General features: G+C 40.9%; 1 protein-coding gene across 1 annotated transcript in view; it reads right to left on the bottom strand.

Moving 5' to 3' along the window:
- Positions 1–2,457: 2,457 nt before the first annotated feature.
- LOS4 (P-loop containing nucleoside triphosphate hydrolases superfamily protein) overlaps positions 2,458–22,046 on the bottom strand; it is a 36,690-nt gene continuing 17,101 nt past the window's right edge. Inside the window, exon 8 of the mRNA XM_087660822.1 lies at positions 2,458–2,814. Within this exon, the coding sequence (XP_087516948.1) occupies positions 2,755–2,814 (60 nt within the window). The 3' untranslated portion in view covers positions 2,458–2,754. The remainder of the gene's footprint in view (positions 2,815–22,046) is intronic.

Genomic DNA, 22,046 nt, shown 5'->3' with positions numbered 1-22,046 from the left:
ATTAACAAGAAGAGTCATTATTGTAGCCTGAGTATCTGCCTATGAATGTGTGGAGCAAATCCACATTACATTTTCCCTTATCTAAACAGTTTTTAAAGAACTAGTACGTGTTGTATCTAGCATCATAAAGAAGTGGCAACAAGACACAGCTCTAGTCAAAACTCTCACAAAGGATGTTATTGTCTTCTACATCATCTGAATCTTGTGGGAAGAAGTATGTGATTGGCTTCTACCCCATTTGCATCTTGTGGGAAGAAATCTGCAAGCCTAGGAGCTGACCACTAGCTTTTGGGCAAGTAGAACTCAACCATTTTAGTGCTACATAATAAATGAGGTAAAGAAAATAAAATTGCTCACATTTCCATCTCGCTATTGATGCCACTGCACCTACAAAGAAACAATTGTAAAAAAGTTAAAAGATTTCATTCCATGTTAGCTTGTGATTGGGGTATTGGAAAAAAAGGTACATGGCCCTCAAAAGGTACTAAAATAACTCAGCATGGATTGAGCTGATGTGTTAATCCATATGAGGCTCTCATCAACATCAAAGAAAATGGTCAAGTTAGCCACCTCCTATGAGATGATGATAGTGACACTAAATCATCTTCTCTTATGCTCTTGTTATCATTGCCAGTAAATATTGAAAAGTGAATCTTCTCATTCCATACCCTAGTTTTTTAAAAGGATGTCACATTAATGGTCCATTCAGATGTTATTCCTTAATCAAACGCCTATCACATGGCTATACACTCAAGGACTAGGTGTTTTTTCTACATATGGCTATGCACTTAAGGAGCAATGTGCATTTATGCTCGTTTGGATCCTCTGTCTTCATACTAAGTTTTCACAATGAAAAATTAAGGTTGTCCTATAAGGCCAGTCATCTACATGTAGCCTTAGATACCTAAAAAGGTGTGAAGGATACATATATCCTACTCGTACAATAATGCATGATGTGGGTCATGCTAGATGTATTGTGATGTAACCACTCTTGGTACTAATGATGTAATCAATATGGCATGAATACAAAGCCTTCCTACACAATGTATTCAAGGCTCAAGATGTATATGGGGAGGACATCTAGACTAAGAGGTAAGGAATTCGTGTGTGTGTGTGTGCGCGCGCGCGCGCACACGCCCAATTTGAAAAGCTATATAACAATGTACTCGGTTCAACTCTCCATGCAATGCAATGACATTTGTCAAGTGCATGGGTGGACAATGCACAACTATTAGGACCATAATCATGTAACGCCTTGTTACTCCAAAAAAATTCTATTGCCACCATGGGTATGAATGGTCGAGCATCAGGCCACCTCTTTGTGAAACTCCAATAAGGACATATGCATTGTGCATTGCAAAGTACAAAGTAAATGTGCCAACCCATCATCAAAGAACTAAACTTCCAAAGGACAATAGAATTTAAGATCACACCTCAAATCAAGAAATAGATGTCCTCTTAAAAAGAGTTTGTATTTAAGATGGCTACAAATAAGATTATGATTGTAGAAGCTTCAATTACAATTAACATAGATTGTGCCATATTTAGCATATGACACATATCTTAACCCAACATGTGTCTTGGCATGGTAATAACATTGTGCCTCACCATAGGGTTAACTTGTTGCTCATCATGTGGCTTGTCTTTGGTTTTCATTCCATATAATCAAGAAAGTTGGTCAAACTTTTTCTAAGACATGTCGCTTGATGCATTGATTGGCTGTCTTGTCCAAAAAGGAAAAGCACACTCCAGAAGGTGGATTGTCCTACGCAGTATACGTGGTAACCGAGGAATAGCAAATATCTAACGCGTAAGTGCATGTTTTCCAACCTAGCATTGTAATAACCATTAAGTGCATGTTATCCTAACTAGCATATGTAATAACCAATTGAATAAAAATGTCTGACAAGTCCATGCATACGTAAGTGCATGTTATCATACCTAGCATACATAATAACTATTGAATAAAAAAGTCTGAAAAGTCCATGCATGTCAAACATATCCCACCTATCTATGACTCCATTCTAAAATCATTCAAAGTTAATAGCAATATACTACAAAATGATGCAGATCAATTTCACCCGAACTTTGAGCAAGTGAGAACAAAACAAGCCTTCAGCTTATCACTGCAGAAAAGACACCCGAAAATATTATCGGGAAACTTTCTTTGACAATCTGAAATGACTGAATATACCTTAGTAATGTCTCTATGCAGCCACAGACATACATGCACAGATGCAGACAAGCACACACGTAACAGCAGGTAACCAACGATTACTAGCCAATACAGTAGACATTGGCAACACAAAAGACACTTGAACAAGGCTCATGACATGGCCTCAAGCTAGTTTAGGAAGTAGCACGACTTTCATAAATATCCCTGGAATTTGTTCATGAGAGTGTCCTTTCTAAGGCTCATAATAACCAGAGTTGCTTCTACACCCAGCTTCGAAAAAATTTTATTTCAAAAGCTACATCACTCTATTCAAAAAAATGTGTTTCACCCTTACAAAAGCAAGTGGCAGAGTGCAGAAAAGTAGGGCACAGCTACCTACTTGTTTGTCCTCTGTGCTTGACTTCCAAATGTACATCACAAGCCAAACAGATGGCATACATCAACTCAGAGTTCATCAAAAGCCTATTACTCCGGAAACTCTTCCTATGCAACAATCCTATCAAATCTATTTCTTGTATCTTATCAATGGGCAACGATAGTGTAGGCCCTGGAGTTGAGCTGAAAATCTCCCAGTGCACCTATGCAAGTCCAGCATCTTTCAATACTGTTTCAAAAGCATCATCATCATCCCAAGGGACCTGATAAAGGATCAATAAAGTTCAGCAAGAAGAACACCACAAATATCAGAAACACCAAAAAAACTACAACGTTTCTTGAAGAACAAAATGAGCATCTCTACCTATGCAATTAATGTTTCGACACCTCTCCTAAAAATCAAGAACAGAAAGATAAAGAGTAATTCCTCTTGTTCATAAAATTTTGCAAAACTTTTACTTCTATCTGAATAGTAAGTGCATGACAAAAAGAAACAGAACTATGTGTTCCCATGTTACCCTCAAATCTTCAACTACTTCAAGATTTTCAGTAAATCGTTTAATTCTAGCTCAACTGTGTGAAGATATCTAGATCCATTAATAACAGCTCCAACATATTCCATCTAAATCAACCCACTGGTGATCCACCATCTTGTGGAACACTCTAGCACAAAATAAAAGCCTTGCCTAGCAGTCATCTCATTTCTTGACAACCCTATCAGTTTAAGCTGCAGAGACAAAGATCAGATAGCTAGGCAACTATAGGACTATCTTGTTAAAAGGTTCTATTGAAATGTCTCAACAATCCTATTGATTTTAGCTTGAAAGAGGAAGACCAGATTGCTAGACAACTATAAGACTATCTTGTTAAAAGGTTCTATTGAGATGTCTCAACAATCCTATTGATTTTAGCTTGAAAGAGGAAGACCAGATTGCTAGACAACTATAAGACTATCTTGTTAAAAGGTTCTATTGAGATGTCTCAACAATCCTATTGATTTTACACGAAGTTAGTCTCCATGGGGCACACAATGTTAAGGAATGAAACATAGGTGTAAATTCATTCCTCAATTATTGGCCAATTTACTCAGCTTGTACAAACCCAAAAAGTAAAAGTAAACTAAATGAACATCAAACCGTTCTTGTCAAACAGTCATGCACCTTTCCAACTCTATATAAAGGGGCCAAGCAGGGAAAGCTACTTTCATCTCGTCACATCCCCTCCCCACCCTACTGCCCAGGCCACCCTCTCCAAGGTTGAACGCTCTGCTGCCCCAAACGCAGCCCACCAACTGCCTTGGCAATCATCTCTGCTGTTCTTTGTTGCTGCCCTGCTGCAAAAGGTATGTGTATGTTGTTGTCACTGCTCCATATGAGCTCTACCACTGCTGCAGCCTTCAACATTGCTGCTGCCCATCAAATGCAGCTTCTGCCCCAAAATCAGGATTGCCATGTCTCCAATCATCATTGCCCTACTTACAACTGCATCTTCTGCTGTCCACATAAAATGCATGCTCAACCACCCCTCCACCTAGCATCTATACCACTAAGCGCAATTGTGCTGCTGTGGACTGCTGCCACATATCCGACCTCTACTGCCCAAGTCATGACTAAATATTTTTCTGCCACACTGCTGTCTTGCATCAAACTGCAGGTTCAGCTGTTCGTTCATGCAACCTTTGCACCAATAAACAGAGTTGTTGCTGCTTCTGGCCAGTGCCTACAACAAGACACAGCCTCCTGGCATCTTTGTTTTGCAGCTCCAACATTGAGTGTTGGCTGGCTGCTCATTAACAGGATCTGTACAAATGACTGTTTCGTTGAGTTCTAAGCAATAAAAAACTCATCCACAGGATCTGTTTCAATAACAACATGCTCTGTCCTGCTGATTCCTAGAGATCAACTTCACCTATGGCATCCCTTGGACCTGAGTCCTAGAGCTTGTGAGCTCGTGTAGGCTTATTCCACCTTCTACTCATAAGCTTTTGCTCTCACTTAGTTGTTAACCAACAAAAAACTATGTCAAAATTATTGCTCAATTATTCGCCAGTTTATCTGACTGTTGTACAACCCCAAAAAAGAAATTCAATTTAAACTTAAACTAAAACCCAAGACTTAATGGTAGAACAAATGTCTCAAAGGTCTATAAAAGGGGACCAAGGAACAGCCCGTCAATCAAGTAACCCCAACACAAGAAGCAAGGTGGCAGCAACAAAAATCAGGGGCAGCGGAGTGTCAGAGTGACGCAATGTGGAAGTGAATGACCAAGACAAAGAGTGAACAGAGAGAGAAGAGAAAGAAAGAAAGAGAGAATGAAACGCAGAAAATCTGCAATGAGGAATGCTGTATAAGGATGCAGAAATATACAAACGTGCAGATAGAATATCTGCGTATGTCTCCACCTTGAAGATCTCAGTTTCCATCAGCCCCGAGGGCAGTCTACACAGTCTGCAGCTTGAAATCTGTGAAAACAACTATTGGAGACTGCTGAAATCAGGGCCAATATATAGGCCAGGAAAAATGCCAAAAATAATGGAGGTCGTCACATTTAATGCAGCCGACTGGACAGCAGCTGTCCAACCTGCACTGGCCGACTGCGGGAAATCTGGCCGACTGTGCCATGTGGCACCTGCACTCCCTGCCACCTCCTTTACAAACTGACTGCCAGGTAGACTGCCTGGAGAAACTGCTCCGATCTGAACCTGCGTATCCAGGGAATGCCAATCTCTAACACCCCCTCTCAAATCCTGGACACAACAAAAGACTAAGGGATCTAGAGTGTTGTCGAAGTCAAGCCTAGTGAAGTGCCTTGGTAAACAAATCCGCAAGATTGTCGTCTTGCAATAGTCCAAGGAAATAGTCTCATCTAGAATCTTCTCCTGGATGAAATGGTACTAGTTCTCAATATGCTTCGTCCGAGCATGAAACACAGGATTCCTAGCCAAGGCAATGCAACTCTCATTGTCGCACTGTAGAACACTAGGACCTATCTGCAGGCAGCCAAGCTCCTCCAAGAGCTTACGAAGCCACAATCTCACATGTAGTAGAAGACGCTACCCAATACTCCCCCTTAGTCAAAGCGAGGGCAACCATGGGTTGCTTCTTACTACTCCAAGAAATAGCACCAGCACCCAAGGTAAAACTATAACCTGTCGTGGATCTCCGTTGATCCACATCACCAGCCCAATCTGAATCACTCCAACCTGTAGGTACCAAGTCCGTAGCACCTGTACCAGCGGGATAATAGATCCCAAGATCAAAAGTCCCACGTACGAACCACAAAATCCTCTGAGCAGCTTGCCAATGGACCATCTTGGGTTCACTCATGAACCCGAATAGCACACCGAAAGCATAACATAAGTCAACACGGGTATTAAGAAGCCAGATCAAGGAGCCAACCAACTGCCTATATCAGGTAGCGTCCGCCAAAGGAGAATCGGAATAAGTTGTAGCCTTCCAATTCGAATCCATAGGAGTTGAGAGAGACTTGCATCCCTCCATCTCACGCGTAGTCAAGAGCTCCTATACATACCATTGTTGGGAAATAAAGATCCCCCTTGAAGTCTAATAGATCTCATGACCTAGAAAGAAGTGAAGAAGCCCCATATCCGTCATCTCAAACTTCTCATGAAGTGCTACCTTCGTCTGCTCGACCATCTGAGTATGGTCACCTGTCACAATCAAGTCGTCCACATAAAGGACAAACAAGACAAACAACGCACAACCTCCACCTAAGATGTGTACATACAACTGGGGGTCGACTTTGGAACGCCGATATCCTAATTTCTCTTGGAGAAACGAGTCAATCTTCTCATTCCAAGCACAAGGAGCTTACTTAAGGCCATAGAGGGCCTTCCTCAACCTGTACACCTTACCATCAAAAGAACCGAAGTTGAGAGGTTGCTCAACATAGATCTCCTCCTCCTACTCCCCATTCAAGAAGGCAAACTTCACATCCAACTGATAGACCGGCCATCTCCTGTGGCTAGCCACGGCAAGAACTATGCAAAAAGTAGCCATTGAAGCTGTAGGGGCAATAGTATCATGGAAATCAATGCTTGGATACTGTGCAAAACCTATAACAACAAGGCAGGCCTTATGCGTGTCCAACGTGCCATCACTGCAATATTTGGTCTTGAAGACCCATTTGACTCCAATGATCTTCTTATGAGGAGGCTTCGGCACTAGATACCAAGTGCCATTCCTCTCAATCGACTCTAGCTCCTGCTCCATCACTTTCCGCCAAGATCATACTGTAAAGCCTCCTTCATGGGAGTGGGCTCCCGATCCTGCATGACACGAGTCATCAAACAGTAATTAGTGTAAATAAGCTCAATGTGATGTGCTTGATTTCTCCGAGAATGCCGCGGGCCATCTTGCGGATACCACTCCTCGAGGAGCCCCTCAATCCCTGCATCATGAAGAGTGTCATGAGCCCAACGAGAAGGCCGGATCTCGCCTTATCGCTCTCCATCTGCAAAATTTTTTAGAAGGTCCACCGATGGCGAGGAAGCAATCGGTGAATCCGATGGCTGAGAACTAAGCTCCTCATCCTAAGAAGAGTCCTCAAGAGGCACATGCTCCAAAGGAAGTCACTGGCGCCCAGCTAACACTGGGATCTCCAAGAACAGGGTGTTCCTCACCCCCCTCTGATGCTAGAACCTCCACAAACCGAACATCATGGCTCGTGTAGAAATCCCGCTTTACAAGATCATACAATCGGTAGCCTTGAGACTGTGAGCTATAGCCCACAAACACCTATCGTTTGGAAGCCGCTTCAAATTTGTCACGCTATGTCTTTGGAATGTAAACATAGGCATCACACCCGTTAACCCTGAAATAAGAAACATCAAGCTTAGACACAAAGCACACCTCATATGGAGTGATACCAACAACAACCGAAGTAGGGAAACGATTAAGGATGTGAACTACGGTAGCCACAACCTCAACCCATAGACACTCAGGTGTGTGATGGTGCTCCATCATGGTACGGGCCATCTCGATCACAATACAATTCTTCTGCTTCAAGATATCATTCTACTGAGGGGTGTTTGTATTTGCAAACTCCCGGGGAATACCACAATCTACACAAAAACAAGCAAGCTCATTAAAAACAAATTCTCTACCCTTATCCAATTGTAAGGTCTTTAGCTTCCGACATTATAGATTCTTCTCAAAGAGCAACCAATCCTTAAAGTTGGAGAAAGCCTCCGACTTCAGCTTCAAGAAATAAGCCCATGTCATTCTGCTATAATCATCCACAATTAGCATGAAATACAAGCTCCCTCTAAGAGACTCCATCCTTATCGGTCCACAAAGATCGGTAGAAACAAGCTCCGAGGGTGCTAAAGACTGCCTTGAAGCCTTGTTGGGAACACCATCACAAGTCTGCTTCCCACAGATGCAGGATACACAAGACTACTGACTTACCACAATATCCGGTAAACCTCGAACAAGCTATCCCTTGGACACCTTCCAAAGCTTCGACTGAGTTTGTGAGATAAGAAGAAGAGAAGTGAAGGCAAAAGAAGACCGCAATTTATAGACTCCATTCTTGTCATAACCCGAAGAAAAAACCTATCTTGATCCATGATCAAGAATACGAAAAGAATCCACATCAAATTCGACCAAAAGGCGGAGAGCACAAATCTTGTGCACCGAAAGTAGACGATACCTTATGGCCAGCACATAAGGCACCTCAGATGTATCGGCACCACCTCATCCATCTAGAATAAAATGCATGTCACCTCCCTGTATTGGAATAGATGAACTATCACCGATGAATAACACCTGCTAAAGAAGGAGTCATGTCCCGGGAGACACCACTACCAACAATCCACCCTCGAGTATATGGGGCTGTCAACACAGCATCAGAAGTCGTCAAGATCGAATCCTCAACCATCTCCAAGTGGAGGAAAGCTACTGATGAGGAAGCAGTCACTGCTCCGGAATCCTTTGAATCTTTCTTCTTCTCTTTCTTCTCCTTGTCAGGGCAATCCTTCTTCCAATGACTTGTTTTGTCACAAATGTAACAAATAGACTCTTTTTCTTTGTCCTTCTTGGATTTGTCCTCCTCCTCCTCCTTTTGGTCCTTCCCCTTCTTCTATTAGGACTGACCAACCAAGACCTTAGATTTAGAAGCATTAGTCACTTTTAATTGCTCCTCTTGGTCCGAGACCATAGGAACCAACTCTTCCACCGAAGAGTCTCAGACCGTAAAGCAATCAAGGCAGAATAAAAACCATTGAAACGGAGCGATAACTGTGCAAGAAGAGTTATTGCCATGTCTTAAGAAGTGATCAACTTCCTTGCGTTTTGAACCTATATCTGAAGCTGCCTCTACTTGTTAATATTCTCCCGTATAGAAGATGACTTCTTGACACTCATCATCCACATCTACACTTCCAAAAAAACTCGCTTCATAACGGTCATCCGATTGTACATTTGATCAAGCTCTAGCCATATCTCTCAGACCACCATCAAATGCTCAATATGAGAGATAACAGCTGTAGTACAAGAGAGAAATAAAAACAAGCAAATACGAACATTGAGTTTATCCCAATGTGTCTGAACCTTTGCCAACTCCACCTTATCACTGGAAGAGAGTTGGGAGTCGTCTCGCGAAGAAGGACGATGAATAGCCTCCATAACAAGCGCCGCCAAATCATAAGACTCTAGAATGGCAAGTATCATGACCTGCCAGATTCATTAATTCTCGCTATCAAGCTTTTGATCTGATGGAAGAGTCGGTAAGACGGGCACCTTCCGATCCATGATCCCCTCAAACTCCGTCTTGGCCCCATGGCATCTTCACTTACAATGTAAACGCAAAACACAAAAAGCAGCCCCCTCTCACTGTAAGAATATAGTCTGCTAGGACTCTTGTTCGCTCAACCCGCTCCTTCACCTACCGAAGGCGATGAAAATGTAAAATCTGCACTTAAAGGCCCAAAATGCAACCTTCTTCCTTCTCTAACAGTAAAAAAAAGACAACAACTTCAGTAAATCTTCTCCTTTCTCACACGCCCACACTCGCCTCAGTCTTGTTCTCATGGTAGCCCTCCTGCTCGCACTTGAACACTGAAAACGCAACCTTGTGTCCCACCGAAATCTCCTATTCAGATGGGTCCTGAAACTTCCTTCACAACCCTAGCTATGGCTGAAAGTGGACAGCATGAAGAATCCTTCAATTTCTTGAAGATTTGATCTCTTCTTGGCTCCTACTAGCTTCCTAATAGTAAGAGCAAGCATCTACATCAAGCTTTGGACCGACATTGAGCAAATATTGGAGCTTCCAAACAAGATTGAAGCATTTTCTTCATCTCAGATTTGGAAAAAACAGGGCAGCCATCAATCTTTATCAAATCTTGCTTCATTGAGGGTTCAATTCATGGGGCTTTTGTTGCCTACAACCTCAGGAAGGTTCAATTGAAGGTATTCTTCAAAGATTGGGCTTACATTGAATAAATTCTTCAAGTTTGAAAGTATTTTCAGCCTCTTGAACATGGCAATGTCTGAAAATTCATGGAATCAATGATTCTAATGAGGATTTACATTAAAGCTCAAAGGATCTTCTTCAACAAGCTATTGTAGACTTCCATCAAATCATTGACTTCTTTTGATTGCATTGGAGCAATCTTATTGATCGGGAGCTAAAGATTACATGGGAGCAATCATATTGGACAAAGCCTTCTTGAAGTTGGTCTTATGATCTGAAATCTTGGTCTATTGATGGTGATTTATGTTGAAGGTTGATTGGTTAGAGTCATCTACTACTTTCCATCAACATTAAAGAGATAATTCTATTGCTTTCAGCTTAATCTCTCTTTTTATCCAATTGTTGAACCAATCCCATTATTCATAAGAGAGATTGAGTGCAATAGAACCCCTTAATTCCTATTGAAGGCATGTAGAATTCAGCCCAGGATTGATTATGATTGCTTGATGAGTTCTTTTCTGCCCATTCAAATGTTGAAGCTCAATTGATTGCATAAATGCTACTCACTGTCTACTTGACTTGGATTTTTGTTGGATGATTGAACATTGATGCTATAGGACTGAAATAATGATGAAAATTGTAAGTGGAAACATTGTAAAAGCAGTGAGTCACTGCAAAAGGGTAATGCCCTATCCGTAGCCCTTTCACTTGAGTCATTTCCCAATACCCAATTGCATTTCATTAAAGAAGTTAAAGGCTTTTTCAGTCAATGCATAGCATCCTTGTTTGATTAGCCATTAGAATATACTTGCCATGTTGGTTCCCACGAGGAAAAGCAAATGGCATGCGAGTCGAGAAGACAAAAGAGAGGTGACCCTTCCTTCCCAATTAAAACCCTGAAGAGGTGCACAACCCGGCTTGAGGTGGAACTTTGCATGCCCCTCTTATCTCAAAGCCCATACAATTCTCAAATTTAGGTGCAGGTACATTCCTCATTATCAGAGTTTGACACTAGTACAGCACTGATCAGCCATATTTAGGGTTCCATAAGTAGTTGAAGAACCATTGGAAGAGGTGCAGGGCATCTCCTATTTTCAGGGTACCTACAGGTGTTGGACAGAGTTTTTACAGATAAAACAGTAGGTATATACCAATCTACGGGTTATTCTTGAGCCCTACAAGTGCCCCATAACCCTCTCTTGGTTGCTACAATGGTTTACAAGGGTTTCTTCTACCCAGGGTCTTCCTACAGGGTCAAACAAGGTACTTACAGGTAGTGGACAGGGTGCAGGAATTTCCTGTTCAGACCTGAAGATTCAATTACAGAAAATTCTGTCCCAATCCAAATTAGGAGCTTCATACCTCCATTCGAAGAAGGGATCCTAAGCTTCAATTTGAATCAAAAAGTTTGGTGATCCGACATCGGGAGCTCAAGTTATCGCTGATTTTCTAACACTGGGTATGTTGAGACAGCACCCAGACAGCATACAGAGGGACACTGTTTGACATTGTTTCACCCAAAGTATCCAACCCAAGTCTATATCTTTTGAAATCTGGTATATCCCCATATAATAAGCTTTCCATAGAGCTATTAAGCATTGGGTTTGATGCTATATTCTAAGAGAAACAGGGGATTAAGTGACAAACTGTCTACTACTACATCACTGTTTCCTAATGGCCAGGAATAAGAAGAAAGATCCCATTACTGAGGCATTGAATGATGGTGTCAAAGACTTCCAAGAGAATCAAAATTACACAACTAAAGCCCATAATGTTGATCAAATAGATGAAGAATTAAGCATTGGGATTGCTTATAGCACACATCAAGGACAGCATGACATACATGAAGAGCATGTAGGGAATGATTATCTCCTATTGTCAAAAGAGTTGGGACACGTCAATGAAGGCCTTTCTAAGAATTTGAAGGCTTCAAGGTTTGTTGCAAGGGATGGCACAAGTAAACCAAGGAATCTCTGATTTGCAGCAAAGCAATAAATCTTTATTCCAAGAGCTCATCTCAGCCATAAAGGAAATTGAAAGCAAGCCACAAAGAGAACCTCAAACTATTGAAGACTCCCATGCAATTCCCTTTGTTGGTAATCCTTCCCATCCAAGCAAAGAGAAGTCTCAGCCAGTTATGCACACTTTTGAAAGGGGAGAACCATCTAGAGCGAGGGGCAACCATCATCATTCACAAATTCATGGCATTAATACCCCAAGGCCTCAGTTTAGCAGGCAAAAGGATAATCATAGAAATGAAAGGGAACAAGATAACACTCCATGGAATAATGATTATCATGGATGTGACCCCTTCTACAAGACTTTTTATCATCAACCCTCAAAAGCACAAAAAGGAAATGCAATCAACAATCAAGTTCATGAAGGTGGAAGACATGATGAGCGAAGATCAGCTCGTGACATCCCAAACCAAGAGCATGTTTCAAATGGACAACCTTCATCTCATGGTTTTGGGCCACCTACTTTTAGGCAAAATTCATGGAACAAAGATGGGACAACCATCTTACAATGACAAAGAATATAAGGAAAAGATAAATATTACTAATTTCAAAGGAGATAATGCTTCACCTTCGGAATGGAAGAAGTGGATCAATAAGCTCGAATTGTGCTTCACCCTTTATCCTAGAAGTGAAGAAGCCAAGATTTATTTCGCGGCCCTTCATCTTGAAGGTTACGCCCATACTTAGTAGCGTTACATGCAAAAGATTGGGTAAAACTTTGACTCTTGGGAGGAGTTCAAGCAAGCAATGATTAATGTCTTTGTGTCTCCTTTGGAAAAAGAAAGGCTTCAAAGAATATGGTATGCATACGCTCAAAGAGGAATGTCCGTTAGAGACTATTCCAACACTTACTTGAATCTTTTCATGTATATTGAAGGCATTTCACATTTTGCTAAGCTGAATAAATACATTTTTGGTCTTGATCCTGCCCTATTATCGGAGATAGAAGCTCAACAACCAAAAACATTACATGAGGCCATACAATTGGCTGAAAGATGCTCCTTGAAGTACAAAAGAAATGCAAGAAATTTCCAGCAAAGAAGGGCAATAATATTTCCAATCAACCTACAAAGTATGGGGAAATTTTCAGCCAATCAAGAGACTCTTTTAGACAAGAAAACAAAGGTTATAACAGTCAAAACGGTTATAACAGCAAATATCCAACATTTCCCACTGTTTATGCCTCTAAACAGGATGGAAATTTTGTACAGAAACAAGGGCAAACTTTCAAAAATGTGGCTGAGCCAAGAGGTACTTTTTTAAGAGCTGAAAATGCTCCTAAACTGCCCCAAAATAGTTCTCACAACAACTTCCTTTCTCATGACAAGCTTAGGGAAAAGCATGTAAAAGGATTATGCTTCAAACGTGGGGAGAAGTGGTCACAAGATCATAAGCTGAAGTGCAAAGCTAAGAACTCAAAAATCAACATGGTGATCACTCAAGAAGTGGAAGTTGAAGAAGAAGAAGATCAAGAGGGAAATTTACTACATGTTGATGCGTACCCAATGGTCGAAGAGATTCATGAAGAAGAGCATGCCATCCATGGACGGATTTCCTTTTGATCCAAGTGGTATTCATAATTTTCATGCTTCCTTGTGTGCCATCTCACATGATGCATGGACCAATTGCAAAGGGGAAAATACACTTAGACTCAAAAGGTTTCATTAATGACAAGGTTGCACATATTTTAGTGGATACGAGCAGCACTCATAGCTTCGTCAACACCAAATCTTTGAATGGGCTGAAGTAGCTACCCATTAATATGGACTCTTCCTTGAGGATACAAGTTGCCAATGGTGCATATGAGTCTAGTAAAAAAGTGTATCCATGCACTTCAATTGAGTTATCACCCTCTTGCACAATACAAGTAGACTTGATCACTTTGGATATAGGGCCTATTGACATTGTCATTGGATGTAATTGACTGAAAACACTTGGCAAATTCACCTTGGACTTGGAGCAAATGCAAATGGGATTTAATTGGCAAGGACAGCACATAGAGTTGAAAGGCATAGACCACAAACAAATAGAACTCATCTCCATAAAGAAATTGCGAAAAGAAATCAATGCAAAAGTCATGCGTCTTCACTCTTTTGCTTGCGAAAGTAGATGAAGGACAATCAACAAATCAGTGATCTTCTTCTTCAAAGAAAAGTGATCCAAGATTGAAAGAGTTATTGGAGGAATACAAGGATTTATTTCAGCCACCATCATCTTTACCTCCAAAGCAAAAGGTTGACCATCCTATTGATTTGTTGCCTAATACAAAGCCCATCAACAAACCTCCCTATCGCTTGTCCAAGTTTGAAAGGGAAAAAGTGGAGAAACAAGTCAAAGAATTGCTGCAAATGGGTTTAATTCAACAAAGTCAATCACAGTTTGCCTCTCCCGTGCTCTTAGTCAAAAAGAATGATGGATCATTTCACATGTGTATTGATTATCAGGATTTGAACAAGTCAACGATCAAGAATAGGTATCTTATTCCTCGAATTAATGATCTTTTGGATGAACTTAAAGATGCCAAGGTCTTCACCAAAATAGATCTTCGATTGGGTTATCATCAAATTCGAATGAAGGAAGGAGATGAGTTCAAAACAGCCTTTACGACTGAAAGAGGGTTATACCACTTCTTGGTTATGCCATTTGGACTTTCCAATGCACCCGCTACTTTTCAAGCCCTCATGAATAAAATATTGCAGCCCATCTTGTTCAAAACAGTCCTTGTTTTCTTTGATGATATCCTAATCTATAGCAAATTCAAGGATGAGCATTTGAAGCATATGAGAGAAGTCTTTGACACATTACGAAGACACACACTCTTTGCCAAGATGACGAAGTGTTCTTTCATGAAAGATGAAGTTGAATACTTAGGTCATATTGTGGAAGAACAAGGGATTAGAGTGGACCCCAATAAGGGAAAATGTCTTAAAGAGTGGCCTACTCCTACGAATGCAACCTCTTTGAGAGGATTCTTTGGGTTATAATCCTTCTATAGAAGGTTCATCAAGAATTATGCTCATGTGGCAGCTCCATTGACGGATAGAGTCAAAAAGAAGGCTTTCTTTTGGGACTCCATCACCGATCAAAGTTTCAATTAGCTGAAATCTCTTCTAATTTCAGCACCCATCCTTGTACACCCGGATTTCTCTAAGGAGTTTATCATATGTGCGGATGCTAGCGGAAGAGGAATTGGGGCTGTTTTATGTCAAGATCAAATTCATAGCTTATCAGAGCCGAAAGCTTGATAACAAGGAGCATCAATTACATGTTTATGAGTAAGAGATGTTAGCAATATTGCATGCTATCAAAAAGTGGCATCATTATATCTATGGCAACCATTTCAATGTCAAAAGCGATCATCGTGTGCTGAAATACTTTCTTTCACAACCAAATTTATCTCCTAAGCAACGAAGATGGTTAGCTACTCTTCAAGGATATGACTTTGAAGTATCTTATATGGCAGGAAAAGACAATGTGGTGACGGATGCCTTATCAAAAATGTGGGCATGTTCCATTTCTACCATTTCAACCGTGCATAAGGATTGGATCCATGACATTCAAGAGAAGTATTTGCTTGATGAGCAAGCATCAAAGATGATGAAGGAATTTCAGCGAGGCAAAGGAGAGCAGTATCCAAGTTTCAAATGGCACAACGGTCTTTTATGGTATCGTGGTAGAGTATTCTTGACACCACAATCTTCTTTCAAAGACTGTATCTTGCATGAGATGCACTCTTCACCTTTAGCAGAACACTATAGGTTGTTCAAAACATTTGACAATATCCATAAGAGTTTCTATTGGAAGGGCATTTGGATGGATGTTAAGGATTATGTTATGCAATGTCTTCCGTGTCAACAAAATAAAGATTCCTCTCTCCTATCCGGTGGTTTACTTCAGCCACTTCCTATTCCTCAAGGCAAGTAGACTGATATTACAATAGATTTTATTGTGGGATTACCTACAACAAAGCATGGGTGGAATAGCATTTATGTGGTGGTGGACCGGTTGACTAAATCAACTCATTTCATCCCTACCAAGACTCAATTTACAGCAAAGCAAGTGGCTGAACAATTTATCAAATGTATTTTTAAGCTTCATGGTATGCCATTGAGGATAGTATCCGATCGTGATATTAAGTTCATGGGAAGTTTTTTGAGAAGTTTATTCACTTCTATGGAAATAATTTTGACTTCTAGCACAACATATCATCCCCAAACCGACGGTCAAACGGAGCGTGTCAATAAATGGTTGGAAGTCTATCTTCGTCATTTTTGCCATGACACTCAAGCCTTGTGAAATCATTGGTTGCATCTTGCTGAATTCTATTAAAATAGCACTCATCATATGAGCATTGGTATGTCGCCATTTGAAGTGCCTTATGGATACAAAGTGCAAATACCTTCAGCCCTTTTTCATGAAGACGTGAATCCATAAGCCAAGGCTGAAGTTAAAAAAATGGAAGCTCTTTTGCATCAATGCAAGGAAAACATTAGGAAGGCACACGATGTTATGAAGGCTTATGCTGATGAAAAGAGAAGACCTTTGGAGTTTGAAGAAAGAGATTGGATATCTCTCAAAAATCTAGGTATGCTTCTCTCAAAGGCGGTCATAATAAGTTGGCTCATCGTTATTATGGGTCTTATCAAATCCTCAAACGAGTTGGTGAGCTTGCATACAGGCTTGATTTGCCATCTTCAACAAGGATTCATTCTACCTTCCATATTTCCCAACTTAAGAAATATGTGGGTCCAGCCATAAAGGTTTTAAAAGAGTTACCTCCCATGAATGAAGATGGTCTTATAATTTATGAACCTGAAAAGGTTATTGGCAAACAAGAAAAGGTTTTAAGGAACTGTTCGCTACTGGAATACCTTATTAAATGGCGAGGTTTGCCCATGGGGGAGTCTACTTGGAAACCATCATCATACCTTGATTCTTTTCCATGGCTTTTATAGGAAACAGAGTAATATCTGAACAGGACAGCTTGCTGTATTAAATTTCTGTCATAAAAATAATTGCTTCATGGTCATCAAAATTGGATTTTTATGGCATGGCTAGATACTAGGGATTGTCCTCTACGTTTCTATAGCTCATACATGGTGATTGGACATTTCTTCTTCAAGTTATGGTCGATCTTGTGCAGCAGCCTGTTTTGGACAGTTTCCAACAGTATATTCAAATTTCATACTTGTACTTCATTGACATATGAGATCTTCTTCAGCTTGGAGTTTCATTACAACATGGATTCATCATTTACAAAGCTATCCTTGTAATATTTCCTTGTAAATTGTCCCAATTCCAACTTTGAGGACAAAGCTCTTTTAGGCCGGAATAGCTTGTAATAAAGCATAAATGCCTTAGTCTAAGGTAAGTATAAAAGGTGGAGGTGTAACATGTGAATCATTTTTTTGGCCATTATACAACATTACTTGTTTGAGGTCTCAACATCCCACCATCTAAGAGGGTGAATACTCTTGGCCACCATAGCTTGGGGTGCATACCTTGCTGTAGCCACTCATCATTTGATTCTCAACCAACATTGGTAATACCATTTTATACCAAGCCATCCTGGCTATGGCTTCTTGGCATTTTATGTCTATTTCATGTATTTTCAGTTTAATGGCTTCCTGTGGGAATTGGCTTCAATCCTTCAATGCTCTGATACCATGTTAGAGTGAAGCAACGCGGAAGCAAATGACCAAGACAAAGAGTGAACAAAGAGAGAGAAAAAATAGAGAAAGAGACAATGAAACGCAGAAATTCTGCAGTGAGGAATACTGTATGGATGCAGAAATATAGAGGGGTGAAGAGAGAATATCTGTGTACATCTCCACCTTGAAGATCTCGGTCTCCGTCAGCCCCGAGGACAATCTCCACAGTCTGCAGCCTGAAATCTGTAAAAACAATTGTTGGAGACTGCTGAAATCAGGGCCAATAAATAGGCTAAGAAAAATGTGAAAAATAATGCAGATTGGTTGTGCATTTAATGCAGCCGATTGGACAACAGTTGTATAAACTGCACTAGCCGATTGCAAGAATCTGGCTAACTGTGCCACATGGCACCTGCACTCCCTACCGCCTCCCTGTACGAGCTGGCTGCCACGTGGAATGCCTAGAGAAACCGCAGAGAAGTCTTCTTTACTCTGACCACAATCAAGGTCATAGACTTTTAGATTGGTTTAGTGAGATTGGTCCCAGCAATGCATAGCCTAGTGGCCTCTATATGACAACTCAATTCCTTTCCCAATCGGCCATCAAGGACTCTTTTAAGTTCCACCATTCCATTGCTTTAGCCACCACACAAGCCTATGAATGGCAAGTGTCTCTAGCATTTCCACTGATGAGCTATCATGCCATCATATGGTTAAGTGCCTTCCTTGCCTAAATTATCCAAGGATATCTGTAAAGCATATTGGCTTTAAAAGCAATATCGCACGCCATTCTCTCAACAAACCATGCATAGAGCTGAGAAGCCCCTCAGTTTGATTCGTGTTGATCTTTGTGGGCCAACATCCACTACCGCCATTAATGGTATCTTGTACTTCTTTTTTATCATAGATGATTGTTCAAGATATATGTGGGTGTATTTCTTAAACCATAAATTTGACATTGTGACATACTTCACTTGGATACATCTTGTGCAAAATCAAATGGGTCATCATATAAGTCATAGTTACCTAGAACGAGAACGGAAACGGGAACGGGAATGGGAACGGGACTCTCTGGAACGGGGGAAACATCCAAGGTGGGGGAACGGCACATGTCTTAAGTGCCCCAAATATGCCCTGCAAGACCAAGTTGCCCCAAAGAATGTCTCTCTAATTGCCCCAGTACCCCTCAATGCTCCAAATTGACCCCAATGTCCCAAAATTGACTCGATTACCCGCACAGCTCCAAATTGCCCCAATTATTCTAGTTTCCCTTGAAATTAGACAATATAAATGGATGATTACCTTGGAATTGAGAATAGGCTGAAATTTGATTGTGATTTGCAAGAGTTCATAATGCATCAAATTTGAGCTTTGCATGGACTCCTAATTGACTTGTGGGTTGTCTTGATACTTTGAATATTCAATGGGAGAGAGAGAGAGAGAGAGAGAGATTAGTGTGTGCACATTAGGCAATGGAGATAAATGAACATGTGGCAAAAGGAGTGTGATACAGGCAAAAAGAAAAAACATGGAAAAATGTAAATCTTTTGTCAACACGCCTGAAACAGTCGTTCCAAACAAGGAACGGCAGGGGGAACAGCAAAGAACAGTAGGGACCGGCCCAGGGAACGGCAGGAAACGTTCCCTGGCCGTTTCACCTCCTCCAAGGATCTGGAACGTGTTAAACCATTCCTACAGGCCGGAATGGCCGTTCCCTGTTTCTATGATATAGATACTATGAGGAGTGATCGCAGTAGTGAATTTTAACTCCCATGAGTTTTTTGGGTTCTTACCTATTTGTAAACCCATACTTTCCGTGTAGCATCATCAACAAAGGTGACAAAGTATTTCTTTCCCCCTAAAGAAAACTTTGGCATCTAGCATACATCGGAATGTACTAACTCTAGAGGAGAAGATTTCAGCGAAAGAAACTTCTTATGAGACATCTGTGCATGTTTACCATAAACACAATGCTCAAAATCAGCATAACGAAGACAAGGTAAGTAACCCAAACAAGATAGCACTTTCATTCCAGCTTGACTCATGTGTCCCAACCGGCCATGCCACAAAGAAACACTTGGCTGCTCGGTCACGGCAACAACATGGTCACGCACACTAGATACATGGAAAGGATACAAGGTATCACTTTTACAACCTCTGGCAATCACTCTAGATCCCTTACACATCTTCCATTTCCCATCACCAAAGGTGGTATGAAATTCATCGTCATCTAGATGCCCTGTGCTAATCAAGCTCTTTTTGAGCTAAGGTACGTGCCGTACATGCTGAAGTGTGAAGACAGAACCATGCTAAAACTGCAACTGCACACAGCCAATACTTACAATGTTACATGCATAGTTGTCCCCAAGATGAATAACACTATTTCGACCCCCTATATAGTCAGAAAACCACTCACGATAAGGGGTGACATGAAAGGAAGCACCTAAATCTAGAATCCAAGTATGGATGCCATCAACCGTATCTGCAAGTAAAGCATGTGTACTAAAGTGTGAGGAGACAAAGAGTATGTCATTCCCACTTCACTATCATAAGTGACTACATTCACCTCTTCAATTTTGACACTGCTCTTCTTAGGTTGACTCTCTTTCTTCTCTTCCTTGCTATCATCTGTTTTCTTACCCTTTCCTTTCTCTTTCTTCCGTTTGTAGCAATCACGTTTAAAGTGACCCTTCTTGCCACAATGATGGCATTCAACATCCTTACCACTGATTTATTGCGTCCCTTGCTATTAGATTTGTCTTTCTGCTGTGATCTGCCTCTAGTATGCAAAGCATTGGAAGACTTACTAGATGCATTGTTCTGCCGATTCATTTCTTCCATGAGTAGAGTACGATCGCATTAGAATTGCTCATAGCAGTCCTGAATGTATCCCAATTCTCTGGTAGAGTACAAAGTAAGAATGTAGTGTTAAATTCTTCATCAATCATAAACTTCAAGGCAACCAACTGGCTGAAAATGGAGTTAAACTCACTCAAGTGAGTAGACATTGCTATACATGTCATGAGGACATGTATTTTTGAAACCTCACTTAACAGGTGGATTAATTTTTAATCACATGGTTAAGTAAATGATGCACATGTGAGGTGCAACTGGGGTTTAAAGTAAATTTATGAGCCCGGGACTGCTATAAGTTATGTCGCACAGGTACCTGGTGGTATCCGATGCAAGTTGTTGGCCTAGGTCATCCATTTGGCCATAAGTGTCAGTTGGTGACACTAGAGAAGTGGCGTTTAATGGTACCTAACGCCAATATGATGATCAAAGACGGCGCAGAGACACTCGGGAATGAAAGTTGCGTAGCCAATTTAATTATTGGCCAGTCAAATTATTTTTCAAGGCACCGAAATAATTATTAGATTAATTTTCAGTATTTTAAGACTGAAATTTAATATTTAATTATGAAAAATGCTGGAAAAACCATTTGGGAAGGCTACCACTTATGAAAAATGCCTATGCAAGACTGAAAAACGTCTTTAAAGGCTGGAGAGAGGCATTCCTATAATTTCAGCCTACAAGAGAGCGGGAAGGAAGGCTGCTGGTCTGATTTGCAGCCATTGGAGGACCTTCTAAGGTAGCCAAGGGCAAAAGGAGTCCAATCAACAACAGGAGACAGCATCTAAAGGCTGTTGAGGCAGGGCAACAACAGTAAATGACTGATTTTCTTCAGTTATTTGCATCTACATGCTGTTGTGGCAAGGCAGCAGTTGCACTTGACTGATTTTCAGTCATTCTTCGCGACAAAACTCTAAATTTTCTCTCTCTACGGCTTTCCCTCTCATCTCCCAACCATTTCACAGCCTTGCTCCGAAGATCTCAACATTTGGACCCTTGAAGACTGAGAAATTGCAAATTTCTCTGCTGTAAACCCTAATTTACAGCAAAAATTAGGGTTTAGCAGCAGCCTTGGAAAGCGTGCCAAAAATTGGAAGCTCCAAAACCTTAATTCAACAAGGCTAAAGGTGAATTTCATCTGAATTCAGGTGGAGGACTAGCCAACAATTGAATTTGGGGGATTTCCATCGTCTATGAAGTCGGTGAAGGTCAATTGAGTGCCCGAATCAAGGGGCAAAATAGATTGAAGACTTGTTGGTCACTTTGGACAGCAAGGGGAGTTGAAATACCGAAAGGATTGGGAGAATCCCATTGTAAGTCAACTTTTTCTTCAATAAAGCTAAAGAAATACCGAAAGGACCGCCAATTTTGGGGCCAATCAAGTGTGCATTGTCCAAGATCAGTAGGTAAATTTGTATTTTCAGATTTGCATTTATTGTTTGTTGCTGTAATTAAGTTGTTATCGGGGATTTACCACTCATCCACGGAAGGAAGGCTGGTTTCCAATCGAGTCCAAATAGCATAGGCAGAATCCAA

Source organism: Lygodium microphyllum, chromosome 20 (assembly GCF_053477565.2).
Source record: "Lygodium microphyllum isolate KBCC chromosome 20, Lygodium_microphyllum_v1.1.10, whole genome shotgun sequence".
Taxonomy (NCBI): Eukaryota; Viridiplantae; Streptophyta; class Polypodiopsida; order Schizaeales; family Lygodiaceae; genus Lygodium; species Lygodium microphyllum.
Note: the sequence above shows the minus strand (reverse complement) of the source record. Positions and strands in the feature narration are given on the sequence as shown.